Here is a 17,585-nt window from a genome sequence, read left to right on the forward strand (position 1 = left end):
CGGTTTTTTTAATTAACTGGTCTTCTGCAGGTGGCGCCACGTGCCCCGCTCGTGCCCAGAGTCGGTATGGGGCGGGGCCAGGGATGGGGGCGGGGCATAGACTGGGGTGGAGCCAGGACGCAGCAGGGGCGGGGCCAGCAGCTGCGGCGCCGCCGGGCCTGTGCGGCCCAGGACGTCCCCGTCGCCTCTGGCCCCGCCTCCCAGGGCGGGACTTCTACGGCGATTGGCCAGTGTAGGCGAGAGGCGGTCGCCATTGGTTCGTGGCGCCGTCTGCTTGGCGGGCGGTGTCCCGACGCAGGTGCCGGCCGGAGCGGAGCTAGAGGCGCTGACGAGACCGGCCGGGCCGGGATCAGGGCCCGGGCAAGCGGAGGGGCCTGCGCGGCCGCCCGGCCCGGCCGCGGATCAGGTAGGCACGGGCGGGAGGATGGGGCCGGAGGGTGCCGATCCGCGGGCTGGCCCCGAGTTTGAGGCCCGAGCCCGGCCCCCAGGCGGGACGGCCGGGCTCGGACAGTCGGCCTCAGCCTTCCCAGGGACTAGGTGATCGCAATTTCCGTCTTTGCAGAAGGCAGGAGGTCCTCTGGGGGCCGGCACACAGTAGGTGCCTCTCTGAGCCTCGGTCTCCTCATCTGTGAAACCGGGTCATCCTAGTACCAACCTAATTGGGCTGTTGGGAGGAATCAGGAGGTGGCAAATGAGGAAAGCGCTCTGCACACACAGTAGGCGGTCAGTAAATGACCAGTCACCTTCCCCAACCTCCTCCTCAGAGGGGCTCTGCCAGGAAAATAGTAAATATAATGACCCAGGCACTTGGTTAGCAGAGTGCCTTGCTGTTCGTGGGTGCTCAAAACGGGGTAGCCAGAATTTATAGGATTAGGTCATTTAGTCCTCTAGCGACAATATTAAGTGGAAGTACTAGAAACGTTCTCTGCTATACGGATGAGGAATCAAGGCTCAGAGAGGTCAAGCCTTTTGCTCAGGGCTACACAGCGAGTAATGATCAGAGCTGCGATTAGAGCCTGGCCTTCAGTGCAGGGCCATTCAAGTACTGAAGGGCATACAGGAGCCTCTCTGTGGTAAGTGAGGAGGAATGACTGCATTTCACAGGCTCCATGTTTATCCTAAAAAATAATAGCAGTGAGCATTTGTTGAGCGCTTACTGTGTGCCAGGCACTGGCTGTGCCTTGTTTCATCAAACCCTACCAACAGCTCTGTAAGCTGATGACGGTAATTATCATAAGAGCTAATATTTATCGACTTTCTCATATTTATGCATGTATGAGCTGGGTTTCACTGGGACCCCCATTATACAGAAGAGAAAACTGAGGCCCAGAGAGCAAGGCAGCTGGACTGAGATGACACTGTGGGGATCTAGGGCCCTCTGACTCTTCTTCCCTTGGTTTCCTACCCTCAGAAAAAAGGAGTCTGGGTAGGTGTGGAAAGGTTGTGGTTCCCCAGCGCCACCCCAGACGAGCCTAGCCAAGGGCGAGCTTCGCTGGAGGAATTGAGCCTGGCTGCTCCTTCCCAGGAAGCCCTCAGCAGACACAGTCCACTAGCTTCATCAACTTATTTGACAAAGGAGAAAAATGAGGCCCAGAGAAGCCAAGTGTCTTGTTCCAGGACAGACAGCATTAGTAACAGAGTCAGGACTTAAAAGAACCCAGATTTCTTGAGTCCCAGACCCACTCACTGGACTAAGTTCAAATCCTGGCCCTGTCCTGACTTAGCTGTGTGATCTTGGGCAAGAAGCTGCCCCTCTCTGAGCCTCAGTCTCCTCACCTGTCAGATGGGGGTAATTATTGGACTTATGTCATAGTTTTGTTGTGAAGACTCAGTGAAATCCATCTCTCAAGCACTGGGCCAAGTTTGCTTGAGGCATTGGCTCGCTCTGCCATCCCGGCAGCCCCAGAGCTGCAGCCACCCTATCCTTGCATCCAGCCTCGAGTTTGGCCTCTTGCAAGCCCAAGCCTCTGTGCTTTGCACAGATCTCTAGCCTCTAAATATTTCTGATTCCCATCATGCGTGCTGGCCGACCAGGGTCTGGGGGGCGGGGTCAAGAGACCTGGCTCTCCCAACCCTGCACTTACACAGAGGAGGAGCTGAAAAATTAATGCAGGAACTCTGTACTAGACACAGGGCCAGGTGCTGGAGACACTGATGAGTGGAAGACAGACGTGGTTAAACCAGTAGATGAAGAAATAAGAACATTTCATGGGAATTCAATGGCGGTCCAGTGGTTAGGACTCTGCTCTTTCACTGCTGAGGGTCCAGGTTCAATCCCTAGTCGGGGAGCTAAGATCCCACAAGCCGTGCGGCGCGACCAAAAAAGAAAAAAAGGGAAAGAAATAAGAGCATTTCAGGCCCGTAGGCAGAGAGTCTTCCGCGCTGTTCCTAAGGCCGCTGAGTCACTGGACCCCCTGGGTCTGGCCGTTGCCCGGTTCTTGAATGGATCGAGAGGGAGCCCACTGTGGCCGTATGCCTGAGCACTCTCTCCAGTAGCTGCTGACTCAGGAGTAAAGGCGGCATTGGCCTCTCAAAAAAAAAAAAGGAAAGAGCATTTCAGAGAGGGGTACATTCTGTAAGGACGATCATGTGGACACCAATGGCACTTTGACCAGAGTGGTCAGGGAAGGCCTCTCTGGGGAGGTGACCTTTGAAGGGGACACTTATAACAACTCTTTGAGTTCAGTAAGCTTAGCACAGTACCCGGCTTGCAGTAGCTACTTAATAAACAGTAGCTGCTATTATTATTTTGGTGACTTGCAGGCCTTGCATTAGCAGATTTTACCAGTGTTTTTGTTTTTCCCCTGACAGTAAAAGAAATGATAGAACTTAATATACAGTAGCTGTGATGTTTCTTGTGATGCCCAATTACTTGCAGAAATGTGAAGGCCAATCCTTGGAGGGGCAAGAGGAGTGGATTCCCCTCTGCCTGCATTCCCTTGGGTAACCCAGCGACTTCCCTGCTGGCCTCTGAGCTGGAAGTTCTGGTTGCAGGCACTCGGAAGGGACAGCAGTGTACACAACATGGCAGGCCTGGCCACTGCCCTGAGGATGTTATCTCAGTCATGCAGCCTTCCTCCCAGCCTCCTCCTGCCTCTGGGCTGACACTTGCTTGTGTGGCCAACAGCAGCTCAGCTATAGAGGCTCAGAAGGGCCTGCTGAGCCTGGGGGTCTTCTGGCTGAGCTGTTCAGAGACTGTTGATCTGGCAGCAGACTGTCCTGGTGCAAAAAGTTAGCCGGTGACTTACACTGCTTCCCTCCCACCCCTCTTTGGGTCTCAGAGTTTGACTGGCAAGGGTTGGTAAAAAACAATTGTGGGGGGACTTCAGCGAGTGTTTCAGGGGGTCTCTGGATCATAGTTCCTAGGGACAAACGGTGGAGTATGAGACAAGTTTGGGACAGAGATCCTTAGCTCCAGAGCACCTGTATTGGCTTCAAGAGGCCTCTGTTACTTTCATGAAATTCTCGAAACACACAAGACTCGCTGGCTGGTTCTGTGACGGAAGAAGAGCTTGCCAAGGGTTCCTTTTGTCAGGTCAGACCCTGGGATGGGGGACAGAATCCTGCTGAAGTCTCCCACCCAGAGCAGACTCCAGATTGCTCTGGTGGCCTCTCCTTGGGGACAGAGGCATGGGTTAGAGCAGCTGCTCTGGTGGGTGGGGACAGAGACTGCCATGGTCCTCCCCAGCCTGGGCCACTTCCTTGATAGCCTGAGTTATCAAGGAGTTCAGAGCCCCACAAGAGGCCGTCAACCAGGAGGGTCAAAGTGACTCACCATCCTGGTCTGCTGGGCCAAGTTTCTAGCTCAGTTCTGGCCCACTCGAAGGTGGGCATGAGCCCAGGCCCAGCAATCCAATCCATGGAGAACAGTCTCTACATGGTTGGCGGGCATGGTTCTGTTCCTGGAAAGCGCCAAGCACAGGGCCTGCTACACAGAAGGTGTTCAATCACTGTTAGGTGCTGTTATTATGTCTGGAAAGGTGATATTGGGAGTGACCTGCATGCTTTGCAGGCTGGGCCAGGCTGGCCTTTCTTAGGAGGGTCAGAGGTAATATAATCAAGCCCCTGAGATGTGCCAGGCCTGGGCTGAGCTGCATGTGTGACCTTATTGAATCCTCACAGCCCCCTCCAAAGCCCCATTGTACAGATTGGGCAACCGAGGCTCAGAGAGCTGGATTCGGTGTGTGGCTTGCTAACCTTGTCCTTAATCTTCCTGCCGGCCTCTCCCCAGGCTCCTGGGACCATGGGCCTCGGGCCCTGAGGACGCGGGGCTCCCTGTGGCCATGACGACGGGTGACTGCTGTCACCTCCCTGGCTCCCTGTGCGACTGCTCCGACAGCCCTGCCTTCTCCAAGGTCGTGGAGGCCACGGGCCTCGGGCCACCCCAGTATGTGGCACAGGTGACTTCAAGGGATGGCCGGCTCCTCTCAACTGTCATCCGGGCCTTGGACACACCGAGGTTAGTGGTGGCCAAGCAGGGATCTTTGCCTTCACTCACGTCGCTCTCGGGCCCAAGGGATTTCCTCCCAGCCCTGCCTGGGGTCAGAAATCCAACTGCGGGAATTCCCTGGTGGTCCAGTGGTTAGGGCTTGGTGCTTTCATTGCCGGGGCCTGGGTTCGATCTCTGGTCGGGGAACTAAGATCCCACTAGCCGCGGGCCAGAAAAAAAACAAAAAAGAAATCCAGCCACCTAGAGGGGCCAGGTGGGCAAATAAACCAGTAATCACCACGTGGAAACTGGCTAGCCAGGTCTGATTCTTCACGAAAAGCAGAAACTCCAGATTACTGGGTAAAATCTGAAGGTCCGATGTTGGTGAGTAGCTCACGTCTTGGGGAGGCTGCTTGAGGAAATGGCTGGCTGTGGACTCAGGGTGCCTGGGCTCAGGTCTTGAGTAGAAGCCTCTCTTCCTGTACAACCTGGGAAAAGTTGCTTCACCCCCGTAACTTTAAACTGGGGACACCTTCCTCACTGGGTTGTTTTGAGAGTACGTGGCCGTGGTCCACATAAAGTGCCCGCAAGGGGCTTTGCCACCTCATAAGCATTTGATAAATGTATTTAAACCTCAGTGCCAGCCTTCCAGACCCACGTGTGAGCTGAGTCTGCCTGGTTCATCAACTTGTCACCAGTTCCAAGGAAAAGAGATTTAAGGAAACCCCACACAAATTTAAATCCACTTTAACTCATTAAGATTTAATCTGGCCACCAGTTTTTCAAGTTTAATGTATTTTCATGATGTTTACTTGAGACAATTTAATTCATAAGCTTTTCTTTCCAATTTTTTTTTATTGTTACGATATAACACAATTTAGCTTCTTGGCCATTTTATTTTTACTTTTTTAAAATTTATTTATTTTATTTATTTATCTTTGGCTGTGTTGGGTCTTTGTTGCTGCACGCGGGCTTTCTCTAGTTGTGGCGAGCAGGGGCTACTCTTCGTTGCGGTGCGGGGGCTTCTCATTGTGGTGGCTTCTCTTGCTGCAGAGCATGGACTCTAGGTGCGCAGCTTCAGTAGCTGTGGCATGCAGACTCAGTAGTCGTGGCTCGTGGGCTCTAGAGCGCAGGCTCAGTAGTTGTGGCGCACGGGCTTAGTTGCTCCGTGGCATGTGGGTTCTTCCCGGACCAGGGCTCGAACCCGTGTGCCCTGCGTTGGCAGGCGGATTCTTAACCACTGCGCCACCAGGGAAGCCCTCTTGGCCATTTTAAAGTGTACAGTTCAGTGGCTTTAAGTACATTCACAGTGTTGTGCAACCATCACCACCATTCAACCCCATAAATGTTTTGATCTTGCAAAACTGAAACTCTGTCCTCATTAGACACTCACTCCCCAGCCCCTGGCCCCCACCATCTACTTTCTGTCTCTGTGGATCTGACTCCTGTAGGGACCCCCTGTGAGTGGAATCAGACAGTATTTGTCCTTTTGTGATGGCTTTCACTGAGCATCATGTCTTCAGGGTTCATCTGTGTTGTAGCAGGTGTCAGAGTCAATTCATAAGCTTTTCATTCAAAACATAAAAAGAAGCAGATGGAAGCCTTGCAGTGCTTTGGAGGGAGCCCACTGCCAGTCACCCTTTAAGTCTTTGCCTGGCATCACTTCTTTCAGGAAGCCTTGCCTAAGCCCAGATGAGATTGGAGTTCTCCTTCTGGGCTTCCTCCAGGGTCTTGGTTTTTATGTCTGCATCTCCATCAGACCCCCTGAAGTCAGGACAGGGTCTGTGCTTCTTGAGCCAGGCTGGGAGCAAGGGGACCCTTGGTGGGCCTAGGGGCCTCCTAGCCAGAGCTGCCGGGGTGGGGGGCAGGGAGGAAGTCTCCCTCCATGGGGTTCCTGGGGGCCAGTGAGTGAGTTGACGTCACCTTGCCCCACCCTCCCTTTTTACACCTGGGGAAACCGAGTCCCAGAGGGAGCTGGACCCCTGCCAGTGTCACTGAGCAGAGCTGAGGCTTGAACCTAGGGCTCCCCCTTGGGTGTGGGGGGAAGGAGGAGAAGCCTGTTCGGTCCCATCAGCCTCCCCTGCAGCCCTCAGAGACCCAGGCAAGCAGCGGTACCAGAGTGGCCCCTCTGCGGGCAGCTGGTGGTCAAGACAGCTCTGCCCACTGAGACCCACCGCAGGGCCCTCCCGATCTACCCCTCTGCCATTTTTTATTTTTTTGGCTGGATTGTATGGTAGTGCTATTTTTTTTTAATTTTTAAATTTTTAATATAATTTTTAAAGGTTACTGTCCATTTACAGTTATTACAAAATATTGGCTCTATTCCCGGTGCTGTACAATGCATCCCTGTAACCTATCTTACACCCAATAGTTCGTACCTCCTGCTTCCCGACCCTCATGTTGTCCTTCTCCTCCCTCTCCCGTCTGGTAACCACTAGTTTGTTCTCTATATCTCTGAGTCTGCTTTTTGTGTTGTTATACTCACTAGTTTCTTGGATTTTTCAGATTCCACACATAAGCATATAGTAATTGTCTTTCTCTGTCTGACTCATTTCACTCAGCATAACACCCTCCAAGTCCATCCATGTTACTGCAAATGGCAAAATTTCGTTCTTTTTGACGGCTGTCTCTTCTGCCTTTTTGTTTTGTTTTGTTTTTGGGCTGCACCGTGAGGCATGTGGGATCTTAGTTCCCCCGCCAGGGATCGTACCCGTACTCCCTGCAGTGGAAGCACGGAGTCTTAACCACTGGATCGCCAGGGAAGTCCCCCCTCCGACTTTTTTTTTTTTTCTTGCGATACGGGGGCCTCTCACTGTTGTGGCCTCTCCTGTTGTGGAGCACGGGCTCCGGACGCGCAGGCTCAGTGGCCATGGCTCACGGGCCCAGCCGCTCCGCGGCATGTGGGATCTTCCCGGACCGGGGCACGAACCCGTGTCCCCTGCATCGGCAGGCGGACTCTCAACCACTGCGCCACCAGGGAAGCCCCCCTCTGCCTTTTGATGCAGCTCAATCCCAACTTGCCCAGACTGAAGGCCAGGGCAGAACAACCCTTCCCAGAGAGAGGGCTGCTGTTTTCCCAAAGGGTTGTCATCATCCAGGGACGGGGCCCTCTTTACAGCCTCCTGGCCGATCTCCCCAGGAGGAAATGAGGATCCTCCTCTGCCACTGCTGGGAGGCGCTGGGATCGGCAGAGGCCACACAAGCAGGTCACTGTCCCCCTCCTTCTCTTCACTCACCCTGTAACTCCTCCTCCCAGCCAGCCTGTACCATCTGGGAGCAGCAAGGGTGGGGCTGAAAGATACTGTCCCCAGCACCTGGCTGGTTCCATGACCATAAAATCAAGCCTTCCATTTAACTTCAGAGGAGACCCTGATTCCTGGGGGCGCATGGCACCCCAAGTGGGGCAGAAAGTTCTGGACCCTGAAACCTTCAGAGGACAAAGAGGAAGGCCCGGGAGCTATCTCCAGGGCCCAGGACAATCCACAAAGCCTCAGGCTTGAGGGCCAGCATCTGGGGCCCCTCTGGCCTCTGTGAGGCCTCCGTTCTCTCCGCCCCCTGGTCTGTGAGCCAGGCCCTCCCGGAAGCTGCCCTGAGCATTTCCACACCCCCCAGCCCTTCCACCTGGCCTCCTCCCGCTGCCCGATTCCCCATGGCTTCCGTTTCCATCTCCCTTCTGCCCATGGAGCATGCTCTGGGCAGCCCCACTGGGATCTGTGGATGTCTCACCCGCTCCCCCGTCCCATTTCCTCCTCAACTGTATCATTTGCATGATTTTCCTGCCAGAATTTCGGGAGTAAAGCCCATTTCTCTTGCCCTACTATCGGTGGCAGGCAGCCTAGTGGCTCAGAGTATACAGGCCCTGGAGTGACTTCCTGGGTTCCAATCCCAGCTGTGCCCGACGACTGGCTGTGTGACTTCTGCACAAACAGGTTAACCCCAGGGCTTCCCTGGTGGCGCAGTGGTTGAGAGTCCGCCTGCCGATGCAGGGGACACGGGTTCGTGCCCTGGTCCGGGAAGATCCCACATGCCATGGAGCGGCTGGGTCTGTGAGCCATGGCCGCTGAGCCTGCACGTCCGGAGCCTGTGCTCCGCAATGGGAGAGGCCACGACAGTGAGAGGCCCGCATACTGGAAAAAAAAAAAAAAACACAAAAAAAACAAAAAACAGTTAACCCCTCGATGCCTCAGTTTCCCTGTCTGTAAAACAGGGGCAAAAAGAGCACCTTCCTCCCAGGCTCCCTGTGAGAATGAGAAAAATTAACCCAGATGTTGCCCTCCAAATTGTGCATGGGACCTCATCAGTGCTCAATCATAAATCAGTGTGTGCTTTGTTTTCTTGTGTTTTGTTTTCTCTGAACTTGCACCTCTGAAGTAGGGTTCTTCAGGGACAAACCCCAAAACCGACGTGGCTCTCCCTCAAGGTCCTCGTCACTTCCACTTCCCAGCTTGGTTTCCGGAGCAGGGATCCCTTTCCTGTTCACTTGATGTGTGTGGGGAGTGTGGGAGCAGAGGGGAGCCGGGCATGCCCTTTTGACCTTGGAGGAAAAAGTAGCAGCCCAGGCACAGGATTGAGGACCAGAAAGCAGACCTGAGGGGTCAGCTCAGCTCTTGGATTTCAAAGCAGCCAGGCCCCGTCCCACAGCAGGAGACACTGAGAAAAGGATAGAAAGTTTCTGAGGGGAAACTGGCGTTATCTGGAAAACAGCTCTCCTGCTCCGCCTCCTCCGTGTGTTCCCGCAGTCCTCTCTCTGGGCAGAAATGTCTGGAAAACAATGACTCATGTGCTGGACAGCCGCTGGGGCCACCAAGGCCACGCCCCTGGCCTCCTGAGCTGCCCCAGGAAGGACCCAGCATCCCCAGAGACCAAGCTGGGGCTGAGACTTCCCTGAAGCAGCTTCCTGCAGACGCTTTTTATGTCTGTTTTCCGAGCCTCACTAGAGCAGAAGAGCCAGGGAGCTGTTCTCCCTGGATGCACAGGTTTCTTAGGTAGCATGGCCTTCAGGTGCGGCTGGATCCAGAGCTTCTGATGGTGTCCTTGAGACGCTGCTTCTCCTTATCTCTTGGCTCCACCTTCCTCTGTTTCCCTCTGTTTTGGCATCATTTACAGACTCCATGTGGGGACCAGGCTGCTGCCAGCAGCTCCAGACTTACATCAGCCATGCTGCCTGTAGTTCTGGAGTTTAGGGGAAAAAAAAAAAAAAAGAATTTCAGGAATCAATTCCCAGTGGCTCTGATTGCATCACACATGCTGTTCCCTGAATCGGCCCCTGTGACCAGGGACGTGTGGTGTTTTGATTGGTCAGGCCTGAGGTCATTAGGGGTGTCGTCTTGAGGACCAAGAGTTGAGAGTGGATTGGTTGCCCAGCACAATCAGGGTGGCATTGTAGGAGAAGGAGGAGTGGACGCTGGGCAGGCAGGTACAAGTGATGCTCACCCTGGGCCGAAAAAGGTGCCATGGGAATCTTGGGGAGGGAGCACATCACTCCACCTGTGGGAGTCTGTGAAGGCTTCTCAAGGGAAAGGATATTTGGAGCCGGGCATTGAAGGATGAGTAGGAGTTTGCCAAGTAGCAGCATATAGGGGCGATGCTGAGCTTGTGATCCAGTGCATGTGAAGTAGGCATAGGCAGGAAACTTGATCGTTACTCATGTGTCCCATCTCTGTGTCTAGCGATGGTCCATTCTGCAGGATCTGCCATGAGGGAGCGAATGGGGAGAGCTTGCTGTCTCCATGTGGTTGCACCGGCACACTGGGCGCCGTGCACAAGAGCTGTCTGGAGAGATGGCTTTCCTCATCCAATACCAGCTACTGTGAGCTGTGCCACACGGAGTTTGCAGTGGAGAAGAGGCCCCGGCCCCTCACAGAGGTATGCTTGGGAGCCTGGGGTCGGAGTGGGCAGAGGGGAAGAAGGTAGGTGTGGGGCCGGAGGAGGGAATTGCCCTGGAGGATCCTTGGGGGCTGGGGAAGCAGCTTCTCTATAGGGAGGAACCTCTCTCCTGTCCCCGGGGTCAGTTCTGCTGATGGGGGTGGGGAACCGGGCCTGAGGTTCCAGACCTGACAGACCCTGTGCCTCCTCCCTGTTTTGGTCACTTCAGGTGACCCTAAGGCTTAGACCTGAGGAATGAGAAGGGAGGGAGTGCCCAACCTGAGGAAGGGCCGTCCTGGCGGAGGGCACAGCAAGTGCAAAGGCTCTGAGGCCAGGAGAAGCTTGGTGTTTTTGACAAAGCCCACGTGGCTGGAGTGGAGCTAGTTAAAGGAGGAGGAGAGTGGCCCAGAAGGAGGGGTAGTGGCCTTGCCAGGGGACTTTGTGGGCCAAGCCTGGGAGCTTAGACTGTAGCCTGAGTGTGATGGGTGGGGGTTGAGATGGGATATTCCCAGGCATGACGGGAGCCACATGGCTTTCCAGAGCATTGCTGGTTGCCCGGGTGCCCTCCAGGCTCCTCTCTGCCCAGCTTGGCTTGGCGTGGGGCAGCTGAGAGCTGCAGGGGGATGTCACTGTGCCGAGGTGTGGGCTCCTGGAAATGCCCCTGGCCCACCCGGGACATTGGGCCCTTAGGAGAACAGTTGGAGGGAGAGCCAGCCTGCCTGCACCGCTCCCCCCCACACGCTCCCACCCCAGTGCCTTTGCACATGCTCTTCCTGCAGCCTCGAGCGCCGTCCCCCCCATTCTTCACCAGGCCCCTTCTGCTCATTTGGTCCTCTGTGGTTTCACCTCCTCGGCATAGCCTTCCCCATCTGGATCATTCACCGTGTTTCCCGACTAGCGTGGGAGCTATGGGCAGGGACTTTTTCTTGCCATCAACTGTGGCAGGCAGTGTAACATAGAGGCCAAGACACACAGGTCCTGGAACAGGACTTCCTGGGCTCCAGTCCTGGCTTTGTGGATGACTAGCCATATGAGTTTGCACAAATGGGTCAGCCTCTCTGTGCCCTCAGTTTCCCCCATCTATAAAACAAGGTCATGGGACTTCCCTGGTGGTCCAGTGGTTAAGACTCCATGCTTCCACTGCAGGGGGCATGCGTCTGATCCCCTGCATGGCCAAAAAAACCCAAAGAACCAAAAAACAAAAAACAGGGGCAGAAGTGCCCCGCACCTGTCCGGGCCTGGCCTGTCATCGTCATCGTCTCCATAAATATTTGAAAGAAGGAACGAACGCAGGGAGGTGCCAGACAGGAAGCTGGTCCTGCAGGGCCCAGTGATGAAGATGGACGGCAGCAGAGGGGGCGGAGGGCCTGGCGGTCCCGCACCCCATCCCCCCGCAGAGGCTCGAGGGAGGGCGGTGCATGACGGTCTCTCTCAGCGGCTCCCCCTCCCTTCTTCCCCGCAGTGGCTGAAGGACCCAGGGCCTCGGACAGAGAAGAGGACACTGTGCTGCGACATGGTGTGCTTCCTGTTCATCACGCCTCTGGCTGCGATCTCAGGCTGGCTGTGCCTGCGTGGGGCCCAGGACCACCTCAGGCTCCATAGCCGGCTGGAGGCGGTGGGGCTCATCGCCCTCACCATCGCCCTCTTTACCATCTACGTCCTCTGGACGCTGGTGAGTGGCTGCCCGCCAGAGAGCAGGCATCTGTGAGCAGTCAGGCCCGGGGTTTGGTCAGTGGCTTGGAGGGGGTGGGGGGCGCCCTGCCTGCCTCGGTTTGTGGCTGGCCCTCGGGTGGAAGCAATTCCCAGCATCTCATGGAGCTCCAGATTCCAAGTTGGTCCAAGGTCCAGGGAGCCAGGCGTGAACCTTCTGCCCCAAGGATACAAGGGCACGTGATCACCTCTGCTGAGTGCAGGCCCCGCCAGCCACGAGCTCCACCAAGACTGTACTGGCGGTGGAGGGGGAGTGAGGGGGTGGTGGGGGGAGAGGCAGAGGGACACCAAAAGGCTGCGGAAGAAAGAGCAGGAGAAAGAGAGACAGAGAGAGAGGACCATCAAGAGACAGAGAAGGGACTTCCCTGGCGGTCCAGTGGTTAAGACTCCACGCTTGCACTGCAGGGGGTGTGGGTTGATCCATAGTCCGGGAACTAAGATCGATCGCCCCACACGGGGGTGGGGTGGGTGCTGAGAGAGAAAACGACTGGGGTTGAGAGAGAGGGAGTGTAGTGGGGTGTTGTCCCCGGCTTCTGGCAGGCATGAGAACCCTCACTCAGAAAGGAAAGGTCCCCAGAGTCTGGCCCCTCAGACAGAACCACTGGCCTCCAGCTGTGGGGCACTCCCTCCTCAAGAATTGTTTCCCAGCACATCCACCAAGCAGGTTTTTTTTTTTTTTTTTTTTTTTTTTTTTTGTGGTAGCGGGCCTCTCCCGTTGCGGAGCACAGGCCCCGGACGCGCAGGCTCAGCGGCCATGGCTCACGTGCCCAGCCGCTCCGCGGCATGCGGGATCCTCCCGGACCGGGGCACGAACCCGTGTCCCCTGCATCGGCAGGCGGACTCTCAACCACTGCGCCACCAGGGAAGCCCCAAGCAGGTTTTTTAATACAAGTAGGATGAAATCATAGGTCCTGCTTTGCAGTCTGCTTGTTTTCACTTTGCTAATGTCCTTTAAAAAAAAAAAAAGGCAGCCACCCAACAATCCTTGATTGTATGGGCATGCTGTATTTTTTTAACTAATCCCTTTTGATGGATGCTGGGATCATTTCCAATGTTTTTTTTGTTTGTTTGTTTGTCTTTTTGTTTCCCTTTTTTTTTGCCATTATAAACTGTGCTATGGGTGCCACCTGTGCAAATGTTTCTTGGAACTGGCTTGGTTAAAGAGTATGAACCATTGACATTTATTGGAAAAAAATGTTTTTTTTTAAAATAGATTTGACTCATTAGAGCAGTTTGAGGTTAAACAGCAAAATGGAGCAGAAAGTAGAGTTCTCCAAAATCCTCCCCCACACCTACAGAGCCTCCTCCACGATCAGCAGGGCACCAGAGCAGTGCATTTATCGCAGTCGATGAACCAACACTGACACATCATCACCCCCAGCCCATAGTTTACATTAGGGGTTCACTCTTGGTGTTGAACAATTTGTGGGTTTAGACAAATGTATAATGACATGTATCCACCATTAAAGTGTCATACAGAGTATTTTCACTGCCCTAAAACCCCTCTGTGATCCTCCGGTTCATCTCTCCCTCCCCCAAGCCCTGCTAACCACTGCTTCTCTGACTGTCTCCATAGTTTTGCCTTTTCTAGAATGTCCTATAGTTGGAATCATGCAGTCTATAGCCTTTTCAGTGAAAGCACCGAGTCCTAACCACTGGACCGCCAGGGAATTCCCTGTAGCCTTTTCAGATCTGCTTCTTTCCCTTAGTCATATGCATTTAAGGTTCCTCCATGTCTTTTCATGACTTGATAGCTCATTTCTTTTTGGTGCCAAATAACATTCCATCGTCTGGATGTCCCACAGTTTATTTATCCACTTACCCACTGAAGGACATCTTAGTTGCTTCCACATTTTGGCAGTTATGATCCACTGACGTTTGGCCCCTTCCAAGAGGCTTTATCATTTCACTGCCACCCTCTGAGAGACAGAAGGGGATGCCCCCCTTCCACACACACACAGACCCTCTCAACTTTGCAGGGCCCTCAGTGCTGGTGGGGAGGTTCCCCAGGTGAGGGAATGGGTGTGTGTGCACTGTCTGTGTGAGAAATGCCCGGATGCTGCCCCTGCTTCTGCAAGCAGGAGCCTGGTCCTGGTTAGGTCGAGGCAGATGCCTCAGGGGCCCACTTTTCCTCTCTCGGGGGTAGAGGCTGTATGGCCAGAGGCTGGCCCTCCCAGTCATCTCCACCCTGCCCTGCAGGTCTCATTCCGCTACCATTGCCAGCTGTACTCCGAGTGGAGAAGGACCAACCAGAAAGTACGCCTGAAGATCCGGGCCACCGATGGCCCCGAAGGCACTCAGCACTCCCCTCTGGCAGCTGGGCTCCTGAAGAAGGTGGCAGAGGAGACGCCTGTGTGAAGGACGGGCTGGCAGGGCCAGAGGCAGCTGGCGATGCCCTGGTGTTTGGAAGGACAGAAATTGCCCGACACTTCCGCACGGCTGGAATGCTTCTTAGGCCAAGAGATGCCAAAGTGGAGCTGATTCCGAGATTCCCGTGTGAAGCTATTCTCAGATCATTTTGCACACTCTTACACACGAGGAGAACAGACGGACGTGGTCCCGAGCTTCGGATGGAGCAGGCATCCTGATCTCATTCTGAGGTCTACCTGGCCCCTCCTGGGCCAGCAGCCATGGCCAGAGGCGAGTCGCGGGCACCCATCGAGCTGGGAGGTTCCGCAAGCTTCTTGCACTTTTCTGCACCTGGCAGGCTCACATTCCCGGCACCCTCAACTTTATAAAGTTACACCGTGTTTCAAAACCCACCCCCCTACCCCACCCCACCCCCAATGAATAAAAGGAGCCCTTGCTGGTCAAAACGGACCTGTCAGTCATGTTTCTGAGGCCTCAAAGTGAGGGCATGGGGACCAAGGGGAGTCAGGACCACACAGAGCTAACAGCAGCAACAACCAATGCTCTCGGCTGGTTTGAGGGATCACAGGGCTAGAAGCAAAGTGCGAGTTTTCAAGTGAAGAGCAGGTAGCAGGGCTATGTATTAAATGATTTAAAATAAATATACATAAGAATAGCGTCTACTTCCTGTGTGTCTCCCGTGGGTCAGATACCCCGCTGGGCCCTTTACACTCACTAACAAGTAATGTCCACACTTACCGAGGGTCACCCTGAACAGGGCCCAGTACTTTTTTTTTTTTTTTTTTTGGCCACATCATGCAGCATGTGAGGTCTTAACTCCTCAACCAGGGATCGAACCCTCGCCCCCTGCATTGGAAGCACAGAGTCTTAACCACTGGACCGCCAGGGAAGTCCTGAGTTGTAGTTTGGTGCTAGGCTGACTTTCATGACCCTTAACCCTAGCAGAGAGAGAGCAAGTCTTAGACTCAGATCCTTTGGCAGAGCGTATGACTGAATTTACACTTTAATAGCATCATTCTCTTATTTATTTTTTACAATAAGCTATTTATAGTAGGGTTTCAATGTGCGCTGTGAGGTAAAGCAACATTTTAACATCCTTTTTTTCTTTGACTGCACTGGGAGGCTTGCAGGATCTTAGTTCCCCAACTAGGGATCGAACCCAGGCCTTGGCAGTGAGAGGGCAGAGTCCTAACCACCAGACCGTCAGCGAATTCCCAAAACATCCTTCTTTTAAAGAAAATAAAGTGTCAGTTACAGGAAAGAGTGAAGGAATTAATAGTGCAGGCGATGGCTAAACCCAGGAATCTGGGCAGTGTTGGATTAAATCAACCAGCCCATAGAGGAGCACAGCCTAGTAGAAAGTTTGTCTCCTCAGCCTGGGCTTGGCTTGTGGCTGATCTCCAGTCACACCCACTGCCAGAGAAGGGATCAGAGAAAAGGTGGCTTCTTGTCCCCGCTGCTTTGTATTCAGCCTCCTCTCCATGATTCTGACAGACTGCTGTGGCCTCTTCTGCTATTTCTGAGCCCTGTTGGGCAAGGGAATTCAGAGATTCATGAGGCTTCTTCTGGTCCAGGGGCCCCTCTGGTCTAGAGAGATCTAAGGGGGAGGGGGGAACTTCCCTGGCTGTCCAGTCCAAAAAAAAAAAATAGAGAGAGAGAGAGAGAGAGAGAGAGAGAGAGAGAGGTCTAACAGGGAGGAAAGGAAACTGAGATTCCAGTGGGACCATGTGAAGAAGGTTGGTGTGCACAGGGGATTTTAGTAGATCAGAGATTTCTGGGGGGAGGGGGCGGGGTGGGTGGGTGGAGATGAGAGGAGGGGCTTGCAGATGGGCAAGAGAAAGGAGTTCTGAGACAGGTGAGTCTGGGAAGTTCTTGGGAATGGGAGCTGGAAAGAGAGGGTGGGGCCTATCCTCTGCCTTAGCCTGGGCTATTGGACTTATTCTCTGGGCCTGGAGTTCTCAACCTGGCTGGATTAAGTATTTAATTTGGAGGAAGGTGTGGCAGGTGAGATAGTTCCTCAGAGCCTGATGATATGTGGTTATTTTGTGAGATAGGGGGAAAAAAACCCATTTTTCCCATTGTGAGCTTAGAGTTTGGTGGTTAGATGGGAACTTCTTCAAGATCCAGTGAAGCATTTATTTCAAAGTACCAGAGACAACAGAGACCAGGGGTGGCTGCTGGCTAAGGGAGCCTGAGACCTCTGAATGCTGGGGGCTCTGGCCTCTTCCCAGGCCACTGTGGCTGTCCCAGGACATGGTCCTGTAACAGCCCTGAAAACCCATTTGGGGACAGGGCCAAGCTCTCAGGGCAGAGGGACCCACGGTCAGGCAGGAAGGAGCCTCCATCGTGTGATTTCTATCACCATGTTTGGCTTCTTGCCTGTTCATTCACTCAAGAAACATTCATAAGCACATTCAAAGTCCCCAGCTAGGCGTCTGGTTGTTGACGGCTGTTAGTGAGAGAGACCTAGGCCATGGGCTCTGCACCCAGGACTTCTCAGAGTGGTGGGGAGACAGGTCGGATAGAGCCCAGATATTCTTGGTGCAGGACGATACTTGCTTAGAGAGAGAGCATTTTACACATTTGTCCTACGGCCTGGTCCTTCAGTGTCCTACCCTTGCCTGCCTAACTCCTTTCTAGCCTAGTAAACAGAACTTTCGCTGCCCTTCTGCCCTAGCTCTGATTACAGAAAGCTGGGAGTGACGAGATCCACGTGTGGGGGGGTGGAGAGATGGTGCCTCTACGAGACCTGGAGAGCGGATGGAGTATCCAGTAGGCGCCAAACGCAAGTTAGTTGCGAGAATGAATTAGTAACAGCTGACGGTGCGCGCCTGCGCGCGGCGGGGGCGTGGCCCGGAACAGGGGCGTGGCCCGGGGCTGGAGGGAAGGAGGCGGGAGGCCGCCGCGGCGCGAGCAGACGTTACTGGTCGAGCTGGATCACGTGAGCACGCAGGCGCAGCGCCGCGCATCCCGCTCGCTCACACAAAGCCCAGACGCGGAGAAAATGGCGGCAGGGGTCGAAGCGGCAGCCGAGGTGGCGGCGACGGAGCCCAAAATGGAGGAGGAGAGCGGCGCGCCCGGCGTGCCGAGTGGCAACGGAGCTCCGGGCCCGAAAGGGTGAGTACTCCACGGCTCCTTGTCCCTGGCCGGGCACTTTTGCGGCGGCCGGTGGCGGCTCTGTTAGGTCTTGGCGGCTTCCCACCGGCGCGGC

At 54.5% G+C, this 17,585-nt stretch overlaps 2 protein-coding genes across 20 annotated transcripts in view; both read left to right on the forward strand.

Moving 5' to 3' along the window:
* The first annotated feature begins 268 nt into the window (after positions 1-268).
* Positions 269-14,824, forward strand: MARCHF2 (membrane associated ring-CH-type finger 2). Its single transcript, XM_032628523.1, has 5 exons — positions 269-406; positions 4,232-4,459; positions 10,099-10,294; positions 11,757-11,966; positions 14,204-14,824. The coding sequence occupies exons 2-5, from the start codon at positions 4,284-4,286 to the stop codon at positions 14,360-14,362; spliced, it is 741 nt and encodes a 246-aa protein (XP_032484414.1). The 5' UTR covers positions 269-406; positions 4,232-4,283; the 3' UTR covers positions 14,363-14,824.
* Positions 14,825-17,289: 2,465 nt separating this feature from the next.
* Positions 17,290-17,585, forward strand: part of HNRNPM (heterogeneous nuclear ribonucleoprotein M) — a 38,150-nt gene continuing 37,854 nt past the window's right edge. For 16 of the 19 annotated variants that reach the window (XM_032627647.1, XM_032627650.1, XM_032627649.1 and 13 more), the window contains exon 1: positions 17,337-17,491. In XM_032627647.1, the coding sequence (XP_032483538.1) occupies positions 17,379-17,491 (113 nt within the window). In that variant the 5' untranslated portion in view covers positions 17,337-17,378. Of the gene's footprint in view, positions 17,492-17,585 lie in introns of all 19 variants that reach the window. The other 3 variants (XM_032627667.1, XM_032627656.1, XM_032627666.1) reach the window with 3 other exon arrangements.

Source organism: Phocoena sinus, chromosome 3 (assembly GCF_008692025.1).
Source record: "Phocoena sinus isolate mPhoSin1 chromosome 3, mPhoSin1.pri, whole genome shotgun sequence".
Lineage (NCBI taxonomy): Eukaryota > Metazoa > Chordata > Mammalia > Artiodactyla > Phocoenidae > Phocoena > Phocoena sinus.